The sequence below is a fragment of the Ornithodoros turicata genome, chromosome 1 (assembly GCF_037126465.1).
Source record: "Ornithodoros turicata isolate Travis chromosome 1, ASM3712646v1, whole genome shotgun sequence".
Lineage (NCBI taxonomy): Eukaryota > Metazoa > Arthropoda > Arachnida > Ixodida > Argasidae > Ornithodoros > Ornithodoros turicata.
The window spans coordinates 32,763,337-32,789,088 of NC_088201.1; the positions used below are offsets into that span (position 1 = coordinate 32,763,337).

Below are 25,752 nucleotides of genomic sequence, written 5' to 3' on the forward strand. Positions count from 1 at the left end.
CGAGGAAAGTGTGCAGTATTTCATCCCATGAGGAAAGGTTTTGAGTTTAGATCGATTTATATAGCGTAAAACCGGTCTCGAGGAGCAGCTCAAGTTGAGGGTCAAGTCAAGGCCCGTTTAAGAATATGGCGCAAACGCTCAGCTCCCGTGGCTGAGCGGTTGACACACGCCACAACTGGGGGGTGACTAGAGTTCCCGGAACCGGCTATGCTGCCTGGTGTTCTCGCTTTTGGTTTCCTAAGACGGTTTAACCCTATGAAGTCGGCCCTGGACGCACGATCCCTCCAACCAGCATGCCGCTGCGTGGAAGGTATGTCGCTAGGAAAACACATTACGTACAAATAGAGAGACCAAGAACCGAGACGCTTAGTGGGAAGCACTGCCCCCTTCCTGAAGCCTGGACATACTTGCATAGTACTCTGTAGTCAGCTATACATGGCCTCAATTCCTCAAACCGCCTCGTTCGGTTTTACGTCCCCCGCGCATGTACTGTAAACTGTAAAGCACCTTTGTCCATGTGAGTGACCACAATGAAGTTTTTCCATCCATAGGCACAGCACTGTTCGAGACTCGTCATGCCACGTTCTATAAGTTGAGCATTTGGTTGCTCTGTCTTGACGGTATGGTGACAGTTCTGATAGCGGCTTATGTCTCAGATCTGTACTCCCCCACTGGAAGCACAGGAAGGCTTCACTGGTTGGAGAACTTGGACTGTGTCTCACACTCGTCTCCTCTGTTTGGAGAGTCTCACTCAGGGGTCAGGACACTCAAGTGGTAGAGCGAGAACACGAAAGAAAGGGCCCCTTGAAGCACGCTAGGCTCTCGGGGTCCGTAAGGGCGGTGCGACAATACGACAGTTAATCTTTTCGTCCACCAGGTGTTGGTCTTGTTTGTGACTTTTTTTGAAGAACTGAACGGGAATGTCTGATAGTAACTCTAAGCTGCTCTTCTAAAAACATCTTGGTGTTTCTTACACTAGAAGGCCAAACTATGGGCACTGAGACGGAACCCTCTGCAAGCCATTTCGATGACCTCAGCGCATCGCCGTTTGTCAACAGCAGTGAGGAGCTCACCAAACATCTTCTCAGCACTGACCCTTCGCAGTATTCCAATGCGTACATGGAGGCGGAATATGCAAACGTTCCCTCCAGTAGCTCTTTCGAACCACCTCATCCATTTGTGGGACATATTGGTGTGCTTATGCGCCGTGCATCCAGTTTTTCCGAGCTTATTGATGAATCTGGCAGTGCAAGTGAGTTTTTATATATGCTCAAGTACAGGTCCCGACAAAAGTTTACGGAACACCAGAATGGTGTATATAGCCATCGGAGCTATACCGTTGCTGCAAACAGCAGCAGATATAGACTTACAAACAGGTGACAGAGTACAACTTGGGACAAAAGTTTACGGAACACAGCACCTGCGTATTTCTTCAGCGGAGCGGCCCCCTGCTAGCTATCAGGAAGAGATCGAATAAGAAACAGGTGGCCGGTAATTCCATCCATTTCTCAGTATGTGTGCTGACTTCGGTTTGCTGCTATATAGCCGCTCCATTGGAGAAATGCGACATCCCGGTGTTCCGTAAACTTTTGTCCCAAGCTGTACTCCACGCACTTCTCATGTGTCCACTCCTGTTCGCTGCTAGGGTGTCGCTCCTTTCAAGAAATTCGTCGCTCTGGTGTTCCGTAAACTTTTGTCGGGATCTGTACATCTATATACGGCGTGTTGGTTGACATTGAAACCACAAGAAATGTTTCCTCTGTTTGTTCTTTAGCTGCGGAGGAAGGTTTCCAAGGTGTACTTACAGAAAATAATGTATCTCCTGAAGATGTCGAGTATTGCAGACAGGTAGAGCTTCATGAGAAGATGGGAGGACGTGCAGTCTCAAACAGTGAGCTCAAAGAAAGCTCCAAGAAGAAGACTAAAAAAATTGCGTTGCCAATCTGGTGTAGGTGCTCCAAAGGTGAGTCTTCCCACATATACTTTTCATTTGCGTTGCGATCGCAGTGACTGTGCATTTATAACGCCATGCTTGAAACGTTTCTTTGTTACACAAATATTGAGTCGTGAAAATAGCGTCCCAAGCTGAATCTTGTCCTAAAGTCTGCAGGAAGTATAACTGAAATGCGAAGGCTTTCTTCCCCGGAGCCTAAGCTGACAATAACCACAGAGCTTCGAGGTCTGAGGTATTTTATGAGCAGTTTGTTTCGTGTCACTACGGAGGCTAACGCAAAAAACTCCGCAAAATAATGAGCGTGTCTCGGATGCAAAAGAGAAAAAGATGAATAAATATACAAATACGGGTGGTACTCCGAAGTCCGTAGGACAGAGGAGGATTGGTGACTCTCCCGCCGGGGGTACGCCCGGAATCCCCTCTATGTGTAGAGGACCCAGTGATCCCCTCGCCAGTTGTACCTCCGAAGTTTCACAATGTGAAACAGAGGAATATTGGCGTCTCCCTCGCCTGGAGGTGTCCGAAGTTCCACCCCTCAATAACAGTGGCACAGCCTAAGGCAAAAATTGCTACTGACAATGATTTGAAAGTTGACCATACGTTGCTCACTAGAGAGCATTAGCAGAGGTGGACACACACCCAGTGACACAACGTTATGGACAACGAACCAATCCAACTGACCGACCAATCAATCCGCTGTACAACCAAGAAACGTACCTAGTCCGGCGCAGTTTGATCTCTGATATCCTTGCGCCAGAAAATTTCAAATCAAATCAAAGATATACAAATATCTAAAAGCGAGAGCGCTGTTTATGAATGAGAAAATACATAATCTCCTGCCCAGCATGTACATGTAGTACTTGCAGAATTGCTTTAATCTCTAGCATGCCCTGATGGGATGGAGTACACGCGATAGCACCAGCAACAATTTTCAGTGTTTCGTAACATTGTTGGTGATTTTCCAAACTCATCTTTACGATGAGTACACAACCAATGAGCGGAATAATATTGAATGCTCGAGTGCAAGGGGTAACTGACCATTATTTCTCATCATACGCAGCTCTGCGAAATGAAGCCCTTCGCCGATAAAGACCTGCTAAACACACCTAACCTCCAGTGCATTGTGCCGCTTCTACATGCTTACATTAAACAGACCTCAAAGTTTCACTGCTCCTTTTAATGTAGGACGCATTCTACAAGTAGAGAGTCAAGTCAGATGAAGCGTCCGTCCGTCTGTCCGTTCGTGGCGGTCTCCTGTGAAGCGTGCTTTCACTGCACAGTAATAATGTACGCAGGAGTAGCAACCACGCAATATGCCTCCCCCGCCTCTCTTAGCGAGCAGACGAAATATTGTTGCGCTGTTGTTATGCAATGTGATGATGGAGGAGCTTGCCTTTCCGGTTTGCTTAGACACACACCTCGTAAAGACAGGCTGAAGCTCCCTAGGCACCCCCTCCCCCTTCTCTCCCCCTCACCCTTGGTCTATATGCAGAGTTCGGCAGAATGCATTCTACATGCGCAGATTTAGTCGGCATTACCAAAACACCTCTGTATTTCTACTTAAACAACGAGAATTGAACGAGGCAGACCACGATTAGGGACGTCACAGACACGTAAGCCTCCGGAGATCAGAAGACCCAGGTTCGATTTCTGGTGTCAGCACGTGTTTTCCCTGAGTTCTTTGATTTCTACTTAATTTTCACTGAAGTCGTGTCTGTATCTCGAGCCAGCGGTAAGATACCTAAGACAAAACTTTTGTGTTGCAATGACGAACTACCGAGCTCAACACAGACAAAAGTGGGTCTCTCCTGGACACACTTTCCCACAAGTGACATCCATCCACACAAATAAAATACCGTATGGTGAACTTGAATGTGCTACAGGGCACCTGAGCGTCATTTCCCAGATAACTAGATTCTAGGTAGAGTTCCCAGATAACTTTTCAATAGAATGGTGTAGGTACTAACGTCATGTTTGGACTGCATGATAGTGCTTTGGCCCTGTACTCCAAACCCTCTTGCTGATCTTATAACGGGTTACTTCTTCCGACTTCTGACCACCTGATATCATTGTTGTTGTTGATGATGATGATGGTTGGGCTTTTTATGGCGCACAATGATATCATTGTCCTGCACACTTTCGTGCAGACTACTAGCACTCATACTCGAAGCCATCAAAAACTGGAAACTGTCTACTGTATATAGGCGGAACAGAGAATGCAACGCTACCCTACAGTAAGCCAGGACGCCAGCTTTCCAGCGAAGTTTCTTCGCATCGTTGTTCACGAGATATGGATATGGACTGGAACTTTCTGCAGGAACTGTGCCTCTGCTCTGCCTGCCGTAGCCAACTAGAGGCGTCGCAGCTGTTTGCTCACATTATTTCGAGCTCAATGGCACACGCCACCAGAGGCGAGTGCATGATCAATATTTTCGTGCTTCGCGATGCAAGTTGGCTTTATGGATGTCTGAACGCGTAAAATGCCTGTCCTACCCATAGAATGTTCAAACATAAATGTACTGTGTCATTTCTCTGCGGGTGCGAGTAATCAATCTCAAGTGTCATTCCACGAAATCTGCGGCGGAAGACTTTCAAGCGCTCCTTTATTTTACAGGAGGTGCCAGAGTTGACACCGCTATACTGAGTGGTCCAAACATAACACATGGTAAGTACTTAAATCCCCAAAACTGTCGATACTGGTGCGCTGAAAATTAATTTCAGGATACCGTTTGCACGAAAAGAAACTCTGTGTGGTGTACAGGGCCATTGCCGTGTTTCTCCATCTGACCATAAGCGCGAAAACCAGTGTGTTGAAGATATTTCCCATTCATTCGTCGGCTACTTCGTCTTTACTAATTTACGACAAATATACGACAAATACAACATGTAGCCTATTCCGTAATGTCGATCATTATAGTTACAAGTCGATCAGACACCGGACTCAAATCACTGAACTGCCGTATTCTCACTCACCGCCGTATTCTCACTCAGGGCTCGCTGCGCGTGCCCAATGCATTGCCAAAGCTGCTGAAAGTTCCTTTGAAGCGCAGGGATCCCTCAGGGCTGAGTGAGAATACGGCGGTAAATTCCCTCACGTGGTCAACATTAATCCGCAGACCGACCACTGTAGCTCTGGTGTCGCTCGTAATCATTGTTGTCTCGCGACGTAAAGCACGAATGATCAGTTATCGTTATAAAAAAGAAAAAAAGAAAAAAAAAACACTTCACTGGAGGATTACGATACTCGGTAAAGCGAAATTTGTGCGCAGCTGTTGAGTTATACACCACTGTTTTTATTTTCCACACATAGTACTTTCTTCAGGTAGCGCTCATATCGCAGTTCGTGAAGTCGTTGTCCACGTTGGTGAGGTACAGCCCGTTTATGTCTGTAGCGCAATTCAGTGCCACGTATACTAACTTTTGCGGATTTACGACTTTTTCATACATGCGGTTGTGCGGAAGCCACGGTTCCAGTCGTAAGTTTGGAGCCAAGCTCACCGAACTGCAACCAGATACGTCCCGGCTTCTCAGGCGTGCCAGGCGTTCTTCGCTTTCCTCCTCACGCTCTCCCGTACTTTCATCCTTCGCTTCGCTCCTCGTTCGCTGTGCCGGTTATCACGCCAACGCCGCTCAACGCAGGAACGGGCGCCTAAGACCTGTGCTCTAAAACGTATGAGAAATGATGGTAGAGAAACAAGCAAATCTTAGTGGCGCATGGAGTACGTGCTCGAACGAAGTGCAATGGAACCCTCAATGTTTCTCATCCTTACTTAAATCGCCCATTCATAAGCACTGACGCCAGTGGCGGTGCCAAAGGGCAGCGGTCGCCACCAAACCTGTGACGTAATTAATTACAAGTAGGAATTAAGTTACTGTACGTCAAAATTACTGTACCCAAATACTTTAAAAAATGAGTAACTGTAACTGTGACATAATTATACTTTGCCTATAGCTTGTACTTTACTTTCTGCTGTGGTTTAACGATTCTGTTGTAAATGTCTGTCTGTGGTAGTGTCTCTTTTCTTTCCAAAGGTAGTCGTTTCTACTGCGATCAAGATTTTCATTTTCCTCATAGCTACTTGTCTCGCATGGGCTTTAGCATTCATTTAAAATATCACATACTCAAATGAGACTTTAGGTGTTCTCATCATCACACCCAATTAATTCTCTAGATTTTTAACCTCTCTTTTCATGAATTTGTTTTATCGTGGTATGTATGCACCGCTTTGATGATGAGTTCCACATCTAGTGCCATATAGCGACTAATATAACATGGATCTTAGTGTGCTTATTTGTTGCTTCTGTTAGGTGATCTGTTTTGTGCACACACGTTCCATTGCTCACATAAATATTTGTATCATCTACAGTTCATACACTCTAAATCTTTTCACACCTTTAAAGGTGTAATAACGTGCATAGCGTACGCCTTTTTGGGTGTAATTTTGGCAAGATCATAATGGAGCACGGTTTCGCACAAATTTTCTTTACTCGAGTGTTGTCTGTCCTCCAAAAATTCAGTCTAGCAACATCTCAACGTTGTTCAACAGTATTGTAGACACTTGCGCGTGCACAATTTTCAGTAGCGATGCATATATGCATTAGCTCGTACCTATGATATCCAAGACATAATGAAAGCAAGATTTGCACTGACACTTGATCTTTAGTAATGCTTTCCGAATTTTGTAAAATATCATCCTGGAGATGCAATGTTACGCAACCAGGTTGAATGTGCATAGCGCACACCTTTAAAGGTGTGAAAAAGTTTACAGTGTAGGTCATGAACAATATTATTTTTAAATGTGTTGCGGGAAACGTAGTATCTGGCTACTGTAAACGGACACCACCAGAAGTAACTGATGATAGGTGATTTGATTATTCTGATTTTTTTACATTTGATGAGTAACTGTAATTGTAACTGAGTTACATTTTGGTACCTTTTTCTGTAGCTAAATTACTTTCTGACCTTGTAGGTAGCATTTTCCATTAGGAGAAGACACGAAGGGACGAACCCGTGTCTCTTGTCTTCACGTTCTTCCAATACTCAAGGAAATGTTACTTACAAGTTGGTTGCACCAGCCCGCTTGTCTCTCGCTTCTTTGCTTACTTTCTGTGTTATATAACTGTAATACCTCTGCTGAGTAACTTGTACAGTTCTTGTCGCCTGCCCCAACAAAAAACGTCCGATCGACTTCTCAGCCATGAGCTCCCAATCTTCTTGCGCAACAAATTGAAATGGGTTCCTACATTCCTTCGAGGTATGGGCGCAACCGTATAGGAATCACCTACTTTTGCCGGTTCGCTTTCACTGCTCATCAACTGATCTCACACCCGGGACCGTCTGACGTCGGTATCAGGTACCATAACTGCCGCGCGTGATCATCTTCGTTGTGCTCCCGATTGTTCCTCTGGAGCTCATGTAACGGAAAGGGGCGCATCTATTGTGGAACTCCACTTGGGCCGCTCCGTGTTTGTTTATGTGTGCAGGCGAAAGTCGTGGGATGACGGAACGCAGAAGTGAGGGGGACGTGAGTAGGCCGGCAGCGGATAGAAGCACTGCTATTACTTCGGGAGAACCCTTCTTCGCAGCCATGGGAAAGGTGCTCTCCTGTTTCCGAACCACGCCTCAGCCAGACGCGAAGCCAGCGCATTTGATCCCTCCTCCCGGTGAGTTGAAACAAACGCACGTACGAGGTTTAGGTCGCTCTCAGTTTCATGAGGCGCGAGCTTTCACATATGTTGCAGAAAGACCGACGTTATGGTTCACACGCATGTTCTCACGCACTCTACGCATGCTTGTTGAGACCATAACGGTCTAAGCTCACGGCCTGTGTCATGTGATGCTGTAGAGCAGTAGTATTTCGCGCACCAAAAAAGCCTTCAATAAATTCACAAAATACGCGCAATTTGGAGATCACGACCAGCATGTAAGTGTCGATACCAGCTTAGACTGTAGAGAAATTTGGTGTGTCACAGCAAATTTTCATTTGACACTATTATGAGATGCAGTGTTACGTTTTTGCGGGGCTAACTGCGGCATCGCCAAAACGTTCGCTCCCTCCCGTTTTAACGCGAAAGTGCATTGAAAACAACGCCTTGTACTGCAAGCATAGCGCAAATGAAAAATGTTTTTGAATTATCAATTTGATGTGGATATTAAGCGTTATCTTCAATATCTGCGATCACGTATTCACCATTTCAACCAAATTCCGGATTATTGACAATTGGGATGGCTAGCTCGCAAAATATGAGAAGAACGATAATTTGTAAATTATATTTCTTACGTATTTAGGCATAGACAGGGGAGGCGTTAATTGCAACTCAGATAAAAGGGCGCAATGTAGACAAGATGGTGGAAAAGCTCGGTGATGAGCAAAGCTTGCGCTTGGCCGACTGAAAAGAGGCTCGCGGCAGGTTTTGTGAACCGCGATTTTTCTTCTTTTAAAATCTACTAACACACTGTGTAATATTTCTGCAATTAAAATTTTGATTTCTTTAATTACATAATATAACCGAGATGTGCTTTTAATTTTTGTTGGAAATTGTTACGAAATAATTTGGAGGAGCTGTGAAACTATCGTCGCCCAAGTTCCTACAGAGATACCTACTATCGTCGAAAATCGACGCCTTTTTATGCGAGAGCACGTCTGCTCATGGTAACGAGTCCAATGGGTATGCCAGCACATAAAATGCCGAATAGAATTTGCTAGTTTCGTCTGCTTCTAAAACGCAGTTTACTCTGCCGGTAGGTGCTGTACTGCACTTCAGTGTGAAGGCGATTATGTACCTTGAGGAGAGGTTCTGTAATGTTGGCTTTTTTCTGTACGTTTGCCATTTCAATCGGGTTTCGCCTCTTTTTCGTGGAACAACAGTGTTTGAGCTCAAACAGTCATCTCCTCGCAGCTCTGCCAACCAACGCACTTCCTGGATGATCAAGATCGAGGGGGCGTCTTGTATACACAGACAAGGAGGAAGGAAAGAGCTTCAACGCGCATTCCCAGTCGAATGTAAATCTGGGGATCTCGGTCTATATGGCCCACACACGTAGGGACCTTCCGCGTTGTTGTCATTATAGGTAGTAGGCGTTGACATTTTTCTGTGGTTCTGCCGTGATTGACGGGATGTTCCAAAGAAAGAAGCGCAGAATTTGTGCAGTTCAAGGACCAGACACAGAGCCGTGGCGTGCGTAATTGGCCAAGTTGGCCATCTGCCTAGCAGGGCCTCTTACGAGGAGCACTTAGTGCCACGCGTTAGGTAACACTTTCGATCTGTGAGCAGCCATTTAGAGCATTCAGCTCCAGTAGAGCGGATGTATTTGTGTGTCTGTGAGCGTGAATCACATTTCCCTAGTGGCTATACACACCTCCCCTGAACTTAATGCCCTTGCTTTGCCGTTAATCGCCACAATGATAATCGTTCTGCAGTTGATTCTGAGTGACGTTGTTTTTGTATTATAACGATATTTTCTTTTGTCTAGTTCAGAGTTGCTCTTTAGCGGTGGTGAACCCTCGAGTTCCCTTTTCTTCTTTCCTGTCGTCCGAAGAGCAGACGCGATGGTAGAGTAGAGTAACGTTGAGACAATGGTCATGGACCAATGGAGACATCACTATGACCCCGTTATCTATACCGAATATGGGTAGTAATCGAATTTAGCGATTAGTCGAGATCAGTATCTGGCGAATGGGGACGTCGGTTATACCGGGTGTTTCAGTTAAATCCCCGGGCTAAATAATTCGCGAACCGGTGCACCAATCGAATAACTTTCTTTTTTACAAGTATATGTCCAATACCGCCTACAAGATGTGCACCGCGTGAATGAGCGGGAGGCGCTCATTATTTAAATAAAAATTCTAATGAGTTTCGTGAATAAAGCTAACTTCTAAAGCAGGGCGCGGTCGGCATTAAAATGGGTACTACCCCTTCTGGGACCTTCAGTAGATACTTTTTAGAGAAAAATCTGTAACCGAAGCGGGTCATTTGTTGCAGTAATAAATTGGTTTCGGTTTACATATTTTTGTCGCGGCTGGTCGCGGTGAAGCGCAAAAGGACGCTCTTCCACTCCCTTATCCACCAATGAATTACGTCCTTTCGCGCTTCGCCGCGACCAGCCGCGACAAAAATACGTAAACCGAAACCAATTAATTACTGCAAGAAATGACCCGCTTCGGTGGCAGATTTTTCTCTAAAAGGTGTCCACTGAAGGTCCCAAAAGGGGTAGTACCCATTTTAATGCCGACGGCGCCCTGCTTTAGAAGTTATCTTTTTTCACGAAATTCATTTGAATTTTTATTTAAATAATGAGCGCTTCCCGCTCATTCACGCGGTGGGCATCTTGTAGGCGGTATTGGACAGATACTTGTAAAAAAAGAAAGTTATTCGATTGGTGCATCGGTTCGCGAATTATTTAGCCCGGGGATTTAACTGAAACACCCGGTATACCCAGCTACTTATTTATACCACTTGCTCTTCTCAGTCAAGAAATTTCTGGTACACTTGAGAACCTGGTCTGAACGCGAAGGTGGTCCGAATGAAAAGTTGGTAGAAATGATACGGTACCGTGTATTCTGGCTTAGTATAGAATAGCATTGAAGACAATACTGCTTTAGATAAGAGGGTCGATTAGCAAGCCTGAACAAGAGCGCAGACAGCGTGGGATGACGTAGCCAACTTCCATGCATTTCTTATTTGTAGTTGCCGCCAAGCATTTCAGAATGTGATTCAAGAGACACACTACGAGTAATTTAAGGTGGTCGTGGCACCCACCGTCCCTATTTCTCCAACCGAGAAGTGGAGGAATGACGTTCAACAATTAAAAAAAAAAAGAAAGAGAAAACGAGAGACGTAGCCGCCCTGGGTACCTTCCACCGCGGAGGGAGAGGGTGGGGGGGTGGGGGGCTGCCCGAGGGATTCCGGGAACTCATATGTTTGGCCATCAAACGAAAGCAGAAAAAGTTTTCACTGTAAGATTTAGAACGTTCCTATGTCGCTGTTCTTTTGAGCTAGAATTTTTTCCGCAGAGCTTGGAAGTGCGGGACATTTCTACAACAGAATAAATTACCTGTCATGTCTTCGTAGCAAACGACGAAGCGTAGCTGTGTAATTTCTACACTTTTCCGGCTATTGTGTAATCTTTAGACAGTGCTTTTCTTTTCTATATTTGGGGAGGAGGGAGGTGGGGGGGGGCTTCACCGTCATCTTGCCCCGGTGCGGAAGTTGGCCTCGAACCGGTTTTGGTTGCTACCCTATTGATGTTATATGTTGTACTATACCTGTTATTGTAAATATGTTACACCTTGCACCTAGCTTGAAACCAAAACATCAACGACTCTCATCGGCTAACCATAGATGACAAAAAATCGCGCAGGAGGTACCCACCTACCACCTCCATAAATATTTTTGGTTGTATTTATTTTCAGTTATATTTTGCTAGCACTCGATGAGATAAAATTCCTGGTTTCAGGTGTCTTAGTTTGTGAGTGGGTCCGCGATTTTGCGATTTTTTGTCATCTTCTGAGCGCTGTAAAGAAGTCTCTAAGGCCCAAACCGAAAATCTCAGCTCACTAAGCACTGGAAAACAGTGAAATCTACCAGTCGAGAGACATCTTTCACGCAAACAATTCCTCGCGGCGCTATGCCATTTTAGAAATGTAAGGGGATCCAATAGTTTTCTGTTGTGCCTTTGGCACCCACAAAGAGGAGCAGAATAATATAGCAGAGTGCAACGAGTGTCGAATCACAATGCAATGCGGATGTTTCTGTCGTAACTTTCCTCGGGTAGCCTGAACTGTGCTATGGTGATGTTTAGATAGGATTTACGCTCCTTGCTCAGTAATAATTCCTCAAAAATACAAAAACGCCGTCAAGTCCACGAAGGAGATAGTCAGAACAAAATTCAAACGGTTAGGGGCATCTAGTTTTAATAACAAGCTTTCGTGCAGAATCTGCACTTCAGTGGAAAAGTGCACCTGATGAAGTGCAGATTCTGCACGAAAGCTTCTCATTAAAACTAGATGCTTCTTCAATTTGGGTTTTAGTAAATCCTTCTTACAATTCCAGCTAAAAATTTGATGATGAGTTTGTAAAGGAATGTATGTCCAACAAGATAACCTATGTGTGTACATACCAGAAAGAAATGAATACCTGTTTTTTTTTATTTCTTTTATTTTTTAAATTTTTTCTTTAAGGTAACTATCTAATTGAATGAACTTCGTACGAAGCCTGCATGCACTCCTGTAAGTTGTAGCTTTCGATCAGCAACATTCGACGTCTCAAAGCTAAGTTCTATTTCTAACGTATAGAGCAGCCAGAGACAAAAGGTGTGGTTTTCGCATGTCTTGTTTTGTATGTTTTTGCAGCACTCAGGTTCCAAACAAACCCTCACACGTTGAAAAAAGGGGAAAATGTTTGCTCAACTTCTGCGATGCTGCAAAAGTTTTGCTATTGAAATCACATTCACATATAGTGCATAGTTGCTGTAGCTTATTGAACAGCGCTTGAACTATAGCATAGAATTCAGTAACGCTCGTTAGATGTTATGAATTTCCGAGAATTTCGTAGCGTTGTATTCTTAAACGGCGTCTTATAGCGACACATAGCTGCGCAGTTCCAATGTAGATGTTGCCACATTCTTGCCAACAGTTTTGTACTCATACCAATATGTACCAAATAGGCCATCAAAATGCACAAAAGTGTAGTAAAACAACGTAGCAAATATCGTACTGCTTAAGCAGTTTTGTTGTTTTGTCGCTTTGGTGTTTTATGGCGCCAACGCAACTATGGCCATTATACAGTTTTTTCTTTTTTCTGTGCTTCTATTATTTTTATATCAGGCCCCGCATCGGTTCACAGCGCCGTGCCCCGCACTTGCCTGGAGACGGTCTTGCATGGAGCTCATAGTATACTAACCAAAAGTGTGAAAGTGAACAGCAAATTACTGTTTAGAAACTGCCTGGGCATGGGATATCTGTAGATTCTCTTTTCGGGTCGAGAGGCGTAAGGCAAACTTGTCACATGCGTGAACTTCCTGCTTCCTTACGTGTATAGATCTACTCCAAATTATTATTGTTATACAGCTTCGGTTGAAACACAACAAAGTCGATAAGATACATTTCGTGTCTTCCTGGCTATCTTGAGGTAAAAAAAGCCTTCCGAAGGGAGGCTGCTGCTGGCCTTCGGTGGTAAAAGGAGTAATCACGGCGTCTGCCGCAACAGACACCCGTGAAAGGCCTTGGCCAAATGGGCCCACGCCGCCATTGCATTTGCCGTCTTTAGAACACCTGCTTCCTCTCATTACTCGAAGGCTCTTAATGCTGATGTCGAAAGAAAAAATGAAGGTTAAGAAGATGTAGCGGAGCTGTCGATTATCACCGAGTGAAACGCTAATATTGAACGTTGCGTATACGCAGCCAAACTGGCATAGTATAGGTAGACAGAAACAACGAAAGTATTTTACTAGTACCAGTAATATTGATTGCTTCTAAGAAAGTTCTACGATTCTATACGTAATATCAGGAAGCAGTTAGAATTACTCGCTCTAAATTGCAGTTCTAACAGTTGTAACCGGGCTTTCGTTTTTGGACACCGATGCTAGACGTGTTCACACCCTCGACGTTCATGTCACATTTGCTCTGCAATAGTTCTTTTGTCGGGTCACGTGGTCTGCCCGCTTACCATTAACCACGGGTTCTTCGATATGCTAATCGTACTGTACGAACTACCTTTGTCTGTGACCTCAGATAAGAGTTGTCTATTTGTGTGCTGCGAAAAACGCTATCGTAGTACTATTCGTGCGACCGATGTGGCCAGACATTGCGTACTGGCCCACGGTCTTCAATAGAACAATGTTATCGAAGCTCGTTAGTAGCATCAAGTAACGAGGGAACCAAATTAGATTTACGAAACGTAGGAAGGCTATAGGTACACAGAACTTCGTCGCACATAACAGGCCAGGTACTACATTGCATTAACCTTTATACGTGATGTATTTCGTGCAAGGGAAATTTAAAGATCGCAAAACCTTACATATGTTAGAATTCGCAAGCAAGAGCTGCTGTGGAGTCAAGCCTGTTGGAACATTTGCATCCCATAATAGAATAGAGTAAACACGTAGAACACGGAAGGCTACACAAGAATCCGCTCAGCGGTGTTGCAAGCTGCTCGTGAATGCTTTCCCCAGGGAAGGTTTTGGCCCACTGAGGATTGCTTGGTATTGTAGGGTAAACTTGCCTAAATTGGAGCCCTTAAGTGAAACTAGGGTTTAAGCATAAATGTTTAAACCCTAGATCAGAACAAAATCGGTCACTGACACCTCGGCAAATGTACTATAGACAGGCGGATTCAAAACCAGTGCTGGCATTGCACTGTTCGTCAAAATTTATTATGTCAAAAGTTGCCTTTGTGGTCAAATAAAGGAAGCAGCTTCATAAATTGAACCTAGACATTCCCAAATTGGACCTTCTACAGAAGTGCCGATATTTCTTTCTTTCTTTTTTTAAATTTTATTTCACATTGTAACTTGCGGCTGCTGCATGGTAACACGGGCCCCTGGAGAACCCGATACCTGTCTGAACCCTTACCGCTTGAGCTTGGACTTTGTACGCGCTCTCTTGCGAGTTCGACGCGCCAACGCACATGTCTTTACATAGAGAAGGGACAAGAAGGCGCAGGCTAGCTGATGAACCACACTCTAAATCTTTTCACGCCTTTAAAGGTGTAATAGCGTGCATGGCGCACGCCTTTTTAGGTGTAATTTTGGTAACATCATAATGGAGCACGGTTTCGCACAAATTTTCTTTACTCGAGTGTTGTCTGTCCTCCAAAAATTCAGTCTTGCAACATCTCAACATTGTTCAACAGTATTGTATACACTTGCGCGTGATCGATTATCGATAGCGATGCATATATGCATTAGCTCGTACACTCAGAGAAAAATCTATACCTTTAGAGGTATAGATCGCCTGCTCAATAACTTAGCCCTTCTTAGGTATTATTTTATACCTCGGTTACAGGTATAAAAATAGTCCTCAACAAAGGGCCATATGCCATACCTTTAGGGGTATAGCTCTATACCCCTGTGAAGGTCTGCACGAGTACCATTATGGTGTTACATCACACCTAGGCATAGGTATTTTTAGAGGAAGGAACTAGAAAAATCACCTTTGGAGGGAAGAAAAGTTTTTGACATACACACACACACACACGTACTACTAACACACGCAAACGCATGGATGGCACGCACGCAAACGCATATGGTTGTGAAGTAGGACGAAAACCTCGTGCACATTACTCGGCATCTAAAAAAAATTGAAAAATGTGGAGTTGAAATCTAAAGAAAATTTTCAAGGAGCAAGACGCTCTGCGCAGTCATCATGTGTGTATCACGATGTATCGTGAGACAGACATTTACAGAGCAACATATACTGATATATACTGGTGGCGACTTGACAAACTGTGGAGCAGCTTTCGTCTGGTACGCAACCCTAAGGGTGAGGACATCTAGATTCAACATTCCAGCAATTAAGATTTTATGCAGCCATAAACTAACCATGTGGATTTAGATAGTACTGTACTGATGTGTATGTTTCTTAGTTAAATATCCGTTTAACTTAGCTGATACCGTCTCAAGAAAAAATGATGATGTGATACAGCACGTTGCGGAAATAAAGGTATAAAAAACCATAAAGGTATAAAGAAACAGAAGGTATAAGCAGCCTCATCGTATCCGTGAAAGGCATAGCCTGGTTATCTATTGCTGGTACTGGATATGAACGCGTGGTGATGAGGTATAAATATGGTACGTTAGCTCTCCTTTATACCTCTTTCATACCCTCGAGAAGGGTTGGAGGTATAAATAGGAAATGTGTACCTCTTCTATACCCTCCAAAGGTATATATGTGAAGCAGAAGGTATAAAAGAGGTATAAGAGCACATTATTATACCTTATTAATACCTTTTTTTCTAACAGTGTACCTACGATATCCAAGACATAATGAAAGCAAGATTTGCACTGACACTTGATCTTTAGTAATGCTTTCCGAATTTTGTTAAATATCATCCTGGAGATGCAATGTTACGTAACCAGATTGAATGTGCATAGCGCACACCTTTAAAGGTGTGAAAAAGTTTACAGTGCATGATGATGGAGGAATACCCTGGAGACACCTTTCTTTCCTTTCTTTTTTTCTTAATAAATATATCCCCCCTCCCCTAGAGACGGAACGAAGAAGTTGTGTCTTCTTCTTCGTTCCGTGTCTCAGGGGATTCCTCCATCATCGCGCATGTCTTTGTTCGGCTCCTTTGCTTTTAATATGTACGAGGGTGGTTCAATAAATAACCTTAACATTTTAATGAAGATTTCGAACTCCATCTCGTGCTTAATATTCTTGCCGCGTGTGGTAGTGCAGGCCTTCTGCCTCACTTTAGGTTTGCACTAGGAAGGAGCAACGGTCAGTACGTCATCCGTATCCTTGTGAGCGAAGGTGTGAAACTCATTGACGTCCACTGTCGCATGAAGGCACAGTATGGTAGTGGCTGCATATCACTACTGCGAGCGCATGAATGCACGCGTAAGTTGGCAGGAGGCAACACAAATGTGTTGGACTCGTCACGACCAAAAAAGGAACCTGCGCAGTGCTGTAGCGGCCGAAGCTATCGAAGCTACGGGCATACAGTGAGGGGGGGGGGGGGGGGGGTAAGGGGTCGCAGTGCCCCTCCCCTGAGCTTCAAGGTCACTCGTAAAATTGGTGCACTCTGTATTCATGGAACATCATGATTTTCCTCCGATATAATAATATGGACGCCTAACACCCGCACAGTCCGCAGCGTCCGTCCCCAGGAAAAGGGGGGAGGGGTGTATCCCCTCACCCAGGAACACTTTGCCCCCATGCCACTTGGAAAAATCCGGGGCACGGCTATGGTTGAAGCCCCCTCTTTTGGGGGTCATCAGGGTACAGTTGTTGAACATCGGCTAGGGGACAAACAGTGAACAACGACTCTCTCCTCGAGGCATATTTGAAGCACAAGGAAACGTGTTGGTTGGTTTCAGGAATGCGTGACTAGGGAACGCGACAATTAACACGGACGAACTATGTCTGTGTCGTCCGTCCTTCTTGATTGTCTCGTTTCCTATAGCGCCTTCTGACTCGCGTGACTAAGCCTTGCGTACTTTTACGGTGTAGTATTTATTCCCTGTACTTAAATTTGCCACTGACACCTACGTTCAAATAACGAAATATAATATATATATATATATATATGTATAAAAGGAAAAAAATAGCCAGAGCTCTTTGGCTGCACGTATAGCATATGTTTGTAGCTCAAACGTCGCCATGCCAGTACTGGACAGCTGTTTCGGCCTTGTTGGGCCTCATCAACAGTACGCAGGCAGGCAACGTTTGAGTGGATGGCGTCAGAAGGTTACGTAACACGTGATTCCTCCCGTCAGGGTGAGATAACTCACTCACTGAAAGCCCAGTGCAAAGCCAGTGAAGTATAAAAGGAAAAAAATAGCCAGAGCTCTTTGGCTGCACGTATAGCATATGCTTGTAGCTCAAACGTGGCCATGCCAGTACTGGACAGCTGTTTCGGCCTTGTTGGGCCTCATCAACAGTACGCAGGCAGGCAACGTTTGAGTGGATGGCGTCAGAAGGTTACATAACAGGTGATTCCTCCCGTCAGGGTGAGATAACTCACTCACTGAAAGCCCAGTGCAAAGCCAGTGAAGTATAAAAGGAAAAAAATAGCCAGAGCTCTTTGGCTGCACGTATAGCATATGTTTGTAGCTCAAACGTCGCCATGCCAGTACTGGACAGCTGTTTCGGCCTTGTTGGGCCTCATCAACAGTATGCAGGCAGGCAACGTTTGAGTGGATGGCGTCAGAAGGTTACGTAACACGTGATTCCTCCCGTCAGGGTGAGATAACTCACTCACTGAAAGCCCAGTGCAAAGCCAGTGAAGTATAAAAGGAAAAAAAATAGCCAGAGCTCTTTGGCTGCACGTGTAGCATATGTTTGTAAGTCAAACGTCTTCATCACGTGCCACGTGACCTTCTGACGCCATCCGCTCAAACGTTGCCTGCCTGTGTACTGCTGATGAGGCCCAAGAAGGCCGAAACAGCTGTCCAGTACTGGCATGGCGACGTTTGACTTACAAACATATGCTATACGTGCAGCCAAAGAGCTCCTGTTAATTCCCCCTTATATATATATATATATATATATATATATATATATATATAGTTACTTTTGATTGGCATGGCTGTGCAACGCCTGTGTCTTTCCGATACAACAATCTGTGCCGTAAGAGCATGGGAAATTAACAAATAGATTAGTCGATTAAAGTACAGAAACGGTTCTATGGGCATCTCTTTAGTACCTGAATGATCGGGGTGAACGGCGTATAGTGGATGCTCTTTCCGGCACCGATGATGTAGCCCTTATTAACTGAGGGGCACTAGTGCAAAAATTTCTCCTCTTGGCTCCGTTATCTTGACAGCAATACAAAAGGAACGGATTTAACGTCAGTTGCGTCGTTCGTGATTTATGCGCTTACGCATCCGCTATTTACGTTTTACCTCTTCCTCTCCTTCTCAAGAAGTGCGACAATGCAGATCGGCGTCCTATTGGTCTCCTCAAACGATCTGTCCAGTCATCGCGGGAGAACGTTTGAGGAGACCAATGACAGGCCGCTCCGCATTGCCGCGCTTTTTAAGAGGGAGAGGAAAACGCGATTTTCGTTTCTTTATTTATTTTTTTCGGTCATAAATCACGGCCGACGCAACCGACGAATCCCGTGCCTTTTGTGTTGGAGTTAAAGTAACCGCACCTTTCATTCCGCGAGGAGAAATTTTTGCACTTTAATGTACCTTTAATTTATCTTCTTTCGTTAACAAGCATGGCGTGTTTGGGTGGAGACGATTCGAACCGTTTGTAGTGTTCTCATCGACCGAGAATGAAATGGTATATACGCGTGCTGAATATTCATAAAGGCACGCATCTCATATAGAAAACGCTGCTGAATATTTTTCTCAGTGGGAGAACTGATATTTTGTTGGTTTTGTGTACTACAGATGGACACAGCAGCATCGTGCAAATTCGGAGCGTGGACTTACTTGTGTCTGAGAACGCACAGAGGCACCACACAGATGCTTTCGTGCAGACGAGGCTGGACCAACCGATCCTCGTCGTGCGTCGAGGAGATGCCTTCCAGTTACGACTCTCCTTGAGTCGTGAATACAATCGGGACAAGGATGCCGTCGTTTTTGTCTTCACTGTCAAAGGTCGTGTCATTCTTTTTATATTTGCATCCGAGAATTACAACATGTGGAGAATCGTATTCTCTGAGAAGTGTGCTTACATACGACTGAGTGTACACACCGCGGAACGAAAGTAGTGCCTTGTTGTGCTGCAACAACTGCTCTCCAATTTCCTTCCAACACGTAAAACATTGTGTACAGAGTGGCCCACGTAAGTTGAACGAAGCTCTAAAACTGTTATATTGTGCGCAAATGAAGCCTCAATTCATTAGTTATTTGATATGAAATATGGATTTTTTAAATATCAATTTTAAAAACGAGTGTCATTGGAAAGTTGTAGAGTGGCCTCAGAAACCCCCGATTCAGTTGTTTGCAGTCAAGTTTGAACGTAATTAAACGCATGACCAGAGTGTAAATTGGGACGCGATAAATCATTTTTGCGTGGTGGACGCATTGACCAACCGCCGTTCAACCTCGCCGAGATTCTAGGACCGCGGTCGAACGCTGCCCACCAGATGCAAGGCCTTCATGTTCTTGCGGAGTTCTTGCGCTCCACCGGTCTGGCGACGGATCTTTAAAAGTACTCCTCCCCCATCATCATCCCCTCATCCGTTCCCAAAGAGCAATGGGGCAGTGTACCGCCACCGCTGCGGTGAATCGCCCACCTCATCATCGTCTAATGTAATGTGTGTTGTGTGTCTGTGTGTGTGTGTAGGGGGGGAGTGATGGGGCATTCTGCCATAATGAAACACTGACCATGCAGATTGGGATGTTACCTTTACTTGTTATTTATTAAGCATACTACAACCCCCTGCTGGGTCTCTGGCAGTTGCCATAATAACGGTGAAGCGGAAGCAACTAAACGCACTAAAGCAAATGTCCTCGAGTCCCAGCAAGAAACTGCACAGAATATGTTGCACCGAATACTGACGAAGTTTATACCAGAACTGGTATAAACGTTCACCGTTTATTTCTAATACACGAAAAAGAATATTTGAAACAATTTGCGTGCTAGTGTGGTTCTCTGAGTAGAGCAGGATGGAAACATTTCGTTACACTGAAATTAGAATATTCTGTGTAAGTCTGGGGTTTATCTTATACACGCTCGATTCGTAATTCGATAACCGGCTTCAAAATATGGGTCCCACACCACACGAGCGTCGTCCAGTATTGGCCTCATAAACCTTACAGAGGGGAATAACTTGCGCAGATACGCAGGGAACTTGAATGTCAAATTATGACAAGAAAGATTACGACGGCTCCTGTGGTTCAATAAGGTGTTAATGTAACAACACAACGACAGAATGAGACATGTCGCCCTATAAGTAGAGGTCTGCGCGGGTGCGGGTACACCCGCGGTTACCCGCGCAATTTTCAGATTTGCGGGTAGAAAATGCCACTTGATGCAGGTAAAACGCGGTTACACTCGCGTTTCCCCCGCGGATTGTGCGGTGTAGCACCCGCATCAGTGTGTAGTACCCGCACCAGTATAATGCGGTGCCGTGGTAGACCACAAGAAAGTGTTTCCTTCGTTAGCAGGGGCTGCTGCGTTTGTACACATTATCCCTGCATCGAGCGCGGCTATGGTGAAAGGTCGTTTTCTGTGGCTGGGCATATTCTTCAAGAGAGGAGGACAGCCCCTCAAGACAACTAAAGTGGACAACATACGCTGTTTCTACAGCTTTTTCGCGAAATTAAAGCGTAAAGGACTAGACTTCCGGAGCGTTTTATAATAATTTAATTCCCATTTTTCTCAATAGTTATGTGTGCATTTTGATATGCCAAAAGTGCAATTTCGCGTGCGCACACGCTTTCGTGCTTTCCTATGTTTTGCTACAGTATTCTAACTTGTGTTGCTCGGCTACACTTCCATGTGCAGTACGGGTCCGCGGTTATACCCGCACAACCCGCGGGTGTGGGTAGTTCTGTCGAACCTCGTGTGGGTGCGGATTGAGAGACCTTGTCTGCGGGTGTGGTGCGGGTGCGGGTCGACATTTACATACCCGCGCAGACCTCTTTGCTCTGGAAGCAGTTTTGTTGAAGTTTACCATCGCGTATCATTCATAGATGAACCTGCGGCGTCTTTCACCAAAAATACTGTGGCTGTTGTGCCCCTGGATCCTTTGGACTCCAATGAGACGTTCCAGAGCCCTTGGAGAGCAGCTGTCCGTAGCGCCAGCGAAATTGCCCTTGTGGTTGAGGTAAAAAAGCTTAGTACATCACAGAGAGCTTGTAGATTGAAGATGAAAGACCAATTTTCTTGGAGGAGTAATGGATTTCATTCGTGGACAGGGAAGGGTAATAGAAACGAATGTCGTATTCCAAAGTGACGGAACGTGTACATGTATTATATACGATCCCGCCGGCTACCTCTTTTTCATTCTGAGCGCGTTTGAAAGCTCACAATGCACTGGCACTTTAGAGTGTCTGCAGGATTGACCATAGTTTAACAGTTTCCCAATCCCAGCTACTCCGTCTGCGATTCTCGTCCTCTTCGCCCTTGTCTTGGAACTCCTCAAACTCAATGAGATGCTACTGTCGTCACGAAGAATTGTAACCTCCGAAATTATAGCTCAGCATGTCTACTGATTCCGATATTTTAAATGTAGTCTACTGGTGACAGCCAAAAATTCGGTACTTCGCTAGTTGGACGAACTTTAGTCATTATGAGATTTTTATTTCCAGATTACCCCTCCTGCAGATGTCATCGTTGGAGAATGGACAATGGACATTGACACAAAACTCCGATCGGAAAATGACAACATTGGGTACCGCTACACCCACAAGAATCCAATCTATCTCCTCTTTAATCCGTGGTGTAGGCGTGAGTATACTATACAGATCGGCTTTATTTTCAGTACGTGGCATTAAGGGAACAAGGGCGTGACATTTAACGGGGGTCGAAACCCTGTTTCGTTCGTTAAGCAGTCCGGAGCCACCACGCAAACCGTTTTCGCTCTGCTGTGTATTGTCACTGCGCAATTAAACATACAAAAAAAAAAAAATATCGGAAAAACAGCCTCGGAAGGACTGCCCAGTCTCTTTCTCTATTTCCGGTGCACCAGTCTACGTCACGCGTCACATGATCGGCCCTGCCCTAGGGGGTTTCCACGAAGTACTTTCCTCCTTGCCTCGTTCACTTACATGATCTTTGAACGAGTGGAGGATTTTTTGAAAGCGCGCGCGCGATGCCGGTCACTCGTGCTCAGAGCCTGCCTGCGCGCGTGGTTCTTTCGCAGGTGCTCATTTTATTTGAACACGCCGCAGCGAGAAAAAAACAAAAAACATATGGGGCGACCTCACTGTCCCATCGAGGGGACAGTCTAAAGTCTACCAATAGTTTTGAAAATAACAACAACAACAACTTTATTTTTATGATGATGTATGGGGAGTTTCATTCAGGGTTTTGAAAATATATTTGTGTTCGACTGCAAGTTACATGTAGACACCACATCTTCACTTAACAGGATCTCGCAGTTGTAACGATAAACGAGAAAAACTGACCACATGTCCACGCCTGCTGTCACCTGTACCGTGACGTAAGCACAAGTGACCGCACCTCGGCGGACGTCACACGGGTGTGTGGTCAAGATAAAGATAAAGTGTGCTTTCATAACGCGATAAAACCAGAAAACTTCGTCTCCAATTCGCTGCGAGATCGACCTTTAGGGGGCGACACCGTCACCTTTCTAATGCGGATAACACGCCCGCCGATGTTCGGAGTTGATGGTTCTTTTCTGTAGTTCTTGTGTATATTCACCTCCAGCAGTCTCTCTTGTGTATATTCAATGCTCCACCTACTGCACTAAACGCAGAATAAACGTGTAAAAGCAGACGACGCGAGGAAGCTATCCATACGTCCATACTACGGTAGTTTGCCGTTTCTCCGCAGTGCGCCGACACCGTTCGATCTCGGAACGAATAGATGATTACTAGGCAGAAGAGAAGAAGAGAAACCGGAGTTACTGACAGTGACGTCACGGCAGCGAAATGGCTTTCTATTTCTGTTCAGTTATGAATGATTAACTGCGAATTCATACTTTGTACTGACTGTGAGTATCATGTAAGAAAGTGTGTGTCTTGCCAATCTCAAGCTACTTAACCTTTGTGCTCTTCGTATGGCGATGCTCCCACTTAGTTTCACATCGCGGACGCTCGTTGCTTCAACAACTAGCTTCTCACTCATTGTATTCGCGGCCATGCAACCTGTTGAATTCCATTAAATCAATTGGAAAGCAGTTTCTCATTGATACAGGTTAGGCAAATTCCTCCAACTGGCTTCTACTGGTGCGGTCTGTAATACGCAACATGAAAGATGAAAGTCACTGAAAAGGTTAGCCAGCTGTAGGGATCGAACCCACATCGAACCCACATCCAGAAGATGTGGGTTCTATCCCTACAGCTGGCTAACCTTTTCAGTGACTTTCATCTTTCATCGTTGATTTCTTAGGCAATTTGAGGCTGTTTGTATCTGTCCCTTCTATGTTGTTCCAGCCTCAGAACATCAGTTTATCTCATACGCAACATGTTGGATCTCATTAAATCAACGAGAAGTCAGCGTTTCTCATTGACGCCCATTAAGTCAATTCATTCAATTGGTTCCTTACTCCATTGATGTGGTCTTCGCCACACAGCATTGCAGAGCCTGGTTTCGCGAAGGCTGCTTCCCCGCTTAACTTCCAATTCAGTCAATGGGAAATAGTCGGCTTGCACACCGTTGAACGAATTGGCAGTCTCATTTCTCCTTGGATTTCATTAAAAGTTCGGGGAGAAGTCAATGAGATCATGTCTTCTATTTCTAGCAGAGTTCTTTTCCTTTTTGTTTCAGAGGACAGTGTACACATGCCCGATACAAAGCTGAGATATGAATGTGTTCTTATGGACAGTGGTGTCATCTGGAGGGGAAGCCATAGTAGACTTCGACGAACCGTCTGGAACTATGGACAGGTTGTATTTTTTACATTTGCATTTAATTTAGACAGTGACGTAGTCGCTGGTGGATTTTGCCTTCGTGGCACACATCCACGTGAATCGTGCGATTCCAATGTGAAACGTAAAGATAGCGTGTGTTCACACGACCGACATTCCCCAGAGTACACCAGCAGAAAATGTGAACAACATGATAGCCTTCTGCTACCAAGTGAGCGCGAGTGCTCAAAGTCATGTCTTTTTGTACTCTTCTAACCATGGGGAATATCCCGCGTTTCAACCACAAGATATCTACAGACGACAGGGCCGATGGTCTCGTCCGCTGGGCGTGGTGGCCACTCCCAATATTCCGGCACCGTGGAAATGCTCAACATACGACGCGGTGGAACTTCCGCTCCATGAGTAGTTTTTTCCGGTTTCTTCCGCAAGAATATTCCGTGAGGATGTCGCTCGTGTGAATGCACGGGTAACAGAACCGTGCTGAACCCCTTTTGTTCTCCTTCGGGTCCTAGCAACGGTTCGGGACATGGCAAAAGTTTTCTACACAGCTATGGTGATAACAGCAAAATTAATGACATTCCAGTTTGAGAAGGACGTCCTGGAGTGCTGCTTCTACCTCCTGCGGCACGTGGGAAAATTGCCCGTCACGGGCTGCGCAGATGTTATCCGCGTTACTAGACACATATCCGCAGTGGTAAGACGACGAACAATAAAGCGGTATAACGTGCCCTCGAGTGCTATGCGTGTTACCTGTCCCAGGTGAACTCCCCAAACGAGGATGGAGTGCTGGTTGGGATGTGGAAAGACAAATTCTCGGGCGGTACAGCGCCTACGGCTTGGTCTGGCAGCACAACAATACTGCAGCAGTTCTACAAGAATAAAAAGTCTGTGAAGTATGGTCAGTGCTGGGTCTTCGCGGGAGTAGTCACTACAAGTAAGTAGTGAAACAACAGGCGTACATCGCTGCATGTCACCGACTGCTTTATTCTTTCATCAAAGATCAGACGAACAAACAAGAAAAACCGCATTGGTCTAAATTACTTAGTCGTCATATGGATATTGAAAAAAAAAAAAAAATCCAGGAAAATTCGTCTATACACAGGGTGTCCCACTCGCTATCGGCCGCGTTCTTTTCTGCATGACGTGCGTAATAACCAATGTATGGAAATGGCATGATAGGATACTGACCGTGGTCTATGGGAGAATGATGATATCAAAGGAATTGCTCAAAGTGGTCGCCCTTGGCATTGCAGACATGCTTGAACGCGGCGCTTCGTGTTATCGAAGGTTCGCACCTCCTATTTGGCATTCACAAGCGCAGTTTCGCGGCAAATGTTTTCTTTCACTGCCGCGATTTCTTTCCGCGTTTTCTGTGTAAGTCCGAGTGCTTTTACAACAGCCCTCGTAGTGTGTCATAGGTGGACTTCAATGTGCATATTTTGCAGTTTGTCGAGCACTAGGAATCCCTTCACGTTGTGTAACCAACTATTACTCGGCTCATGACACGCATGGCAGTCTAACCGTTGACCAGTTCTACGACCAGGAAGGAGAAGCCATAGAAAGACTCAATAGTGACTCAATATGGTGAGATCAGTTGACTTGTTTGAATATTTTAAATTTA

General features: G+C 45.0%; 1 protein-coding gene and 1 long non-coding RNA gene across 3 annotated transcripts in view; both read left to right on the plus strand.

The window, feature by feature from the left end:
• Positions 1-1,073: 1,073 nt before the first annotated feature.
• LOC135398050 (uncharacterized) lies at positions 1,074-4,186 on the plus strand. The gene is made up of 3 exons (XR_010423975.1): positions 1,074-1,252; positions 1,775-1,963; positions 4,159-4,186. It is a non-coding gene; the product is annotated as an uncharacterized LOC135398050 (long non-coding RNA).
• Positions 4,187-4,577: 391 nt separating this feature from the next.
• The window catches only part of LOC135377915 (annulin-like), a 38,901-nt gene continuing 17,726 nt past the window's right edge, over positions 4,578-25,752 (plus strand). Inside the window, exons 1-9 of one of the 2 annotated variants that reach the window (XM_064610675.1) lie at positions 4,578-4,619; positions 7,439-7,618; positions 19,017-19,226; positions 21,270-21,403; positions 21,888-22,026; positions 24,031-24,149; positions 24,715-24,825; positions 24,891-25,065; positions 25,577-25,715. In XM_064610675.1, coding sequence (XP_064466745.1) covers positions 7,453-7,618; positions 19,017-19,226; positions 21,270-21,403; positions 21,888-22,026; positions 24,031-24,149; positions 24,715-24,825; positions 24,891-25,065; positions 25,577-25,715 — 1,193 coding nt within the window. In that variant the 5' untranslated portion in view covers positions 4,578-4,619; positions 7,439-7,452. Of the gene's footprint in view, positions 4,620-7,355; positions 7,619-19,016; positions 19,227-21,269; positions 21,404-21,887; positions 22,027-24,030; positions 24,150-24,714; positions 24,826-24,890; positions 25,066-25,576; positions 25,716-25,752 lie in introns of those variants that run through there. The other variant, XM_064610674.1, reaches the window with a different exon arrangement.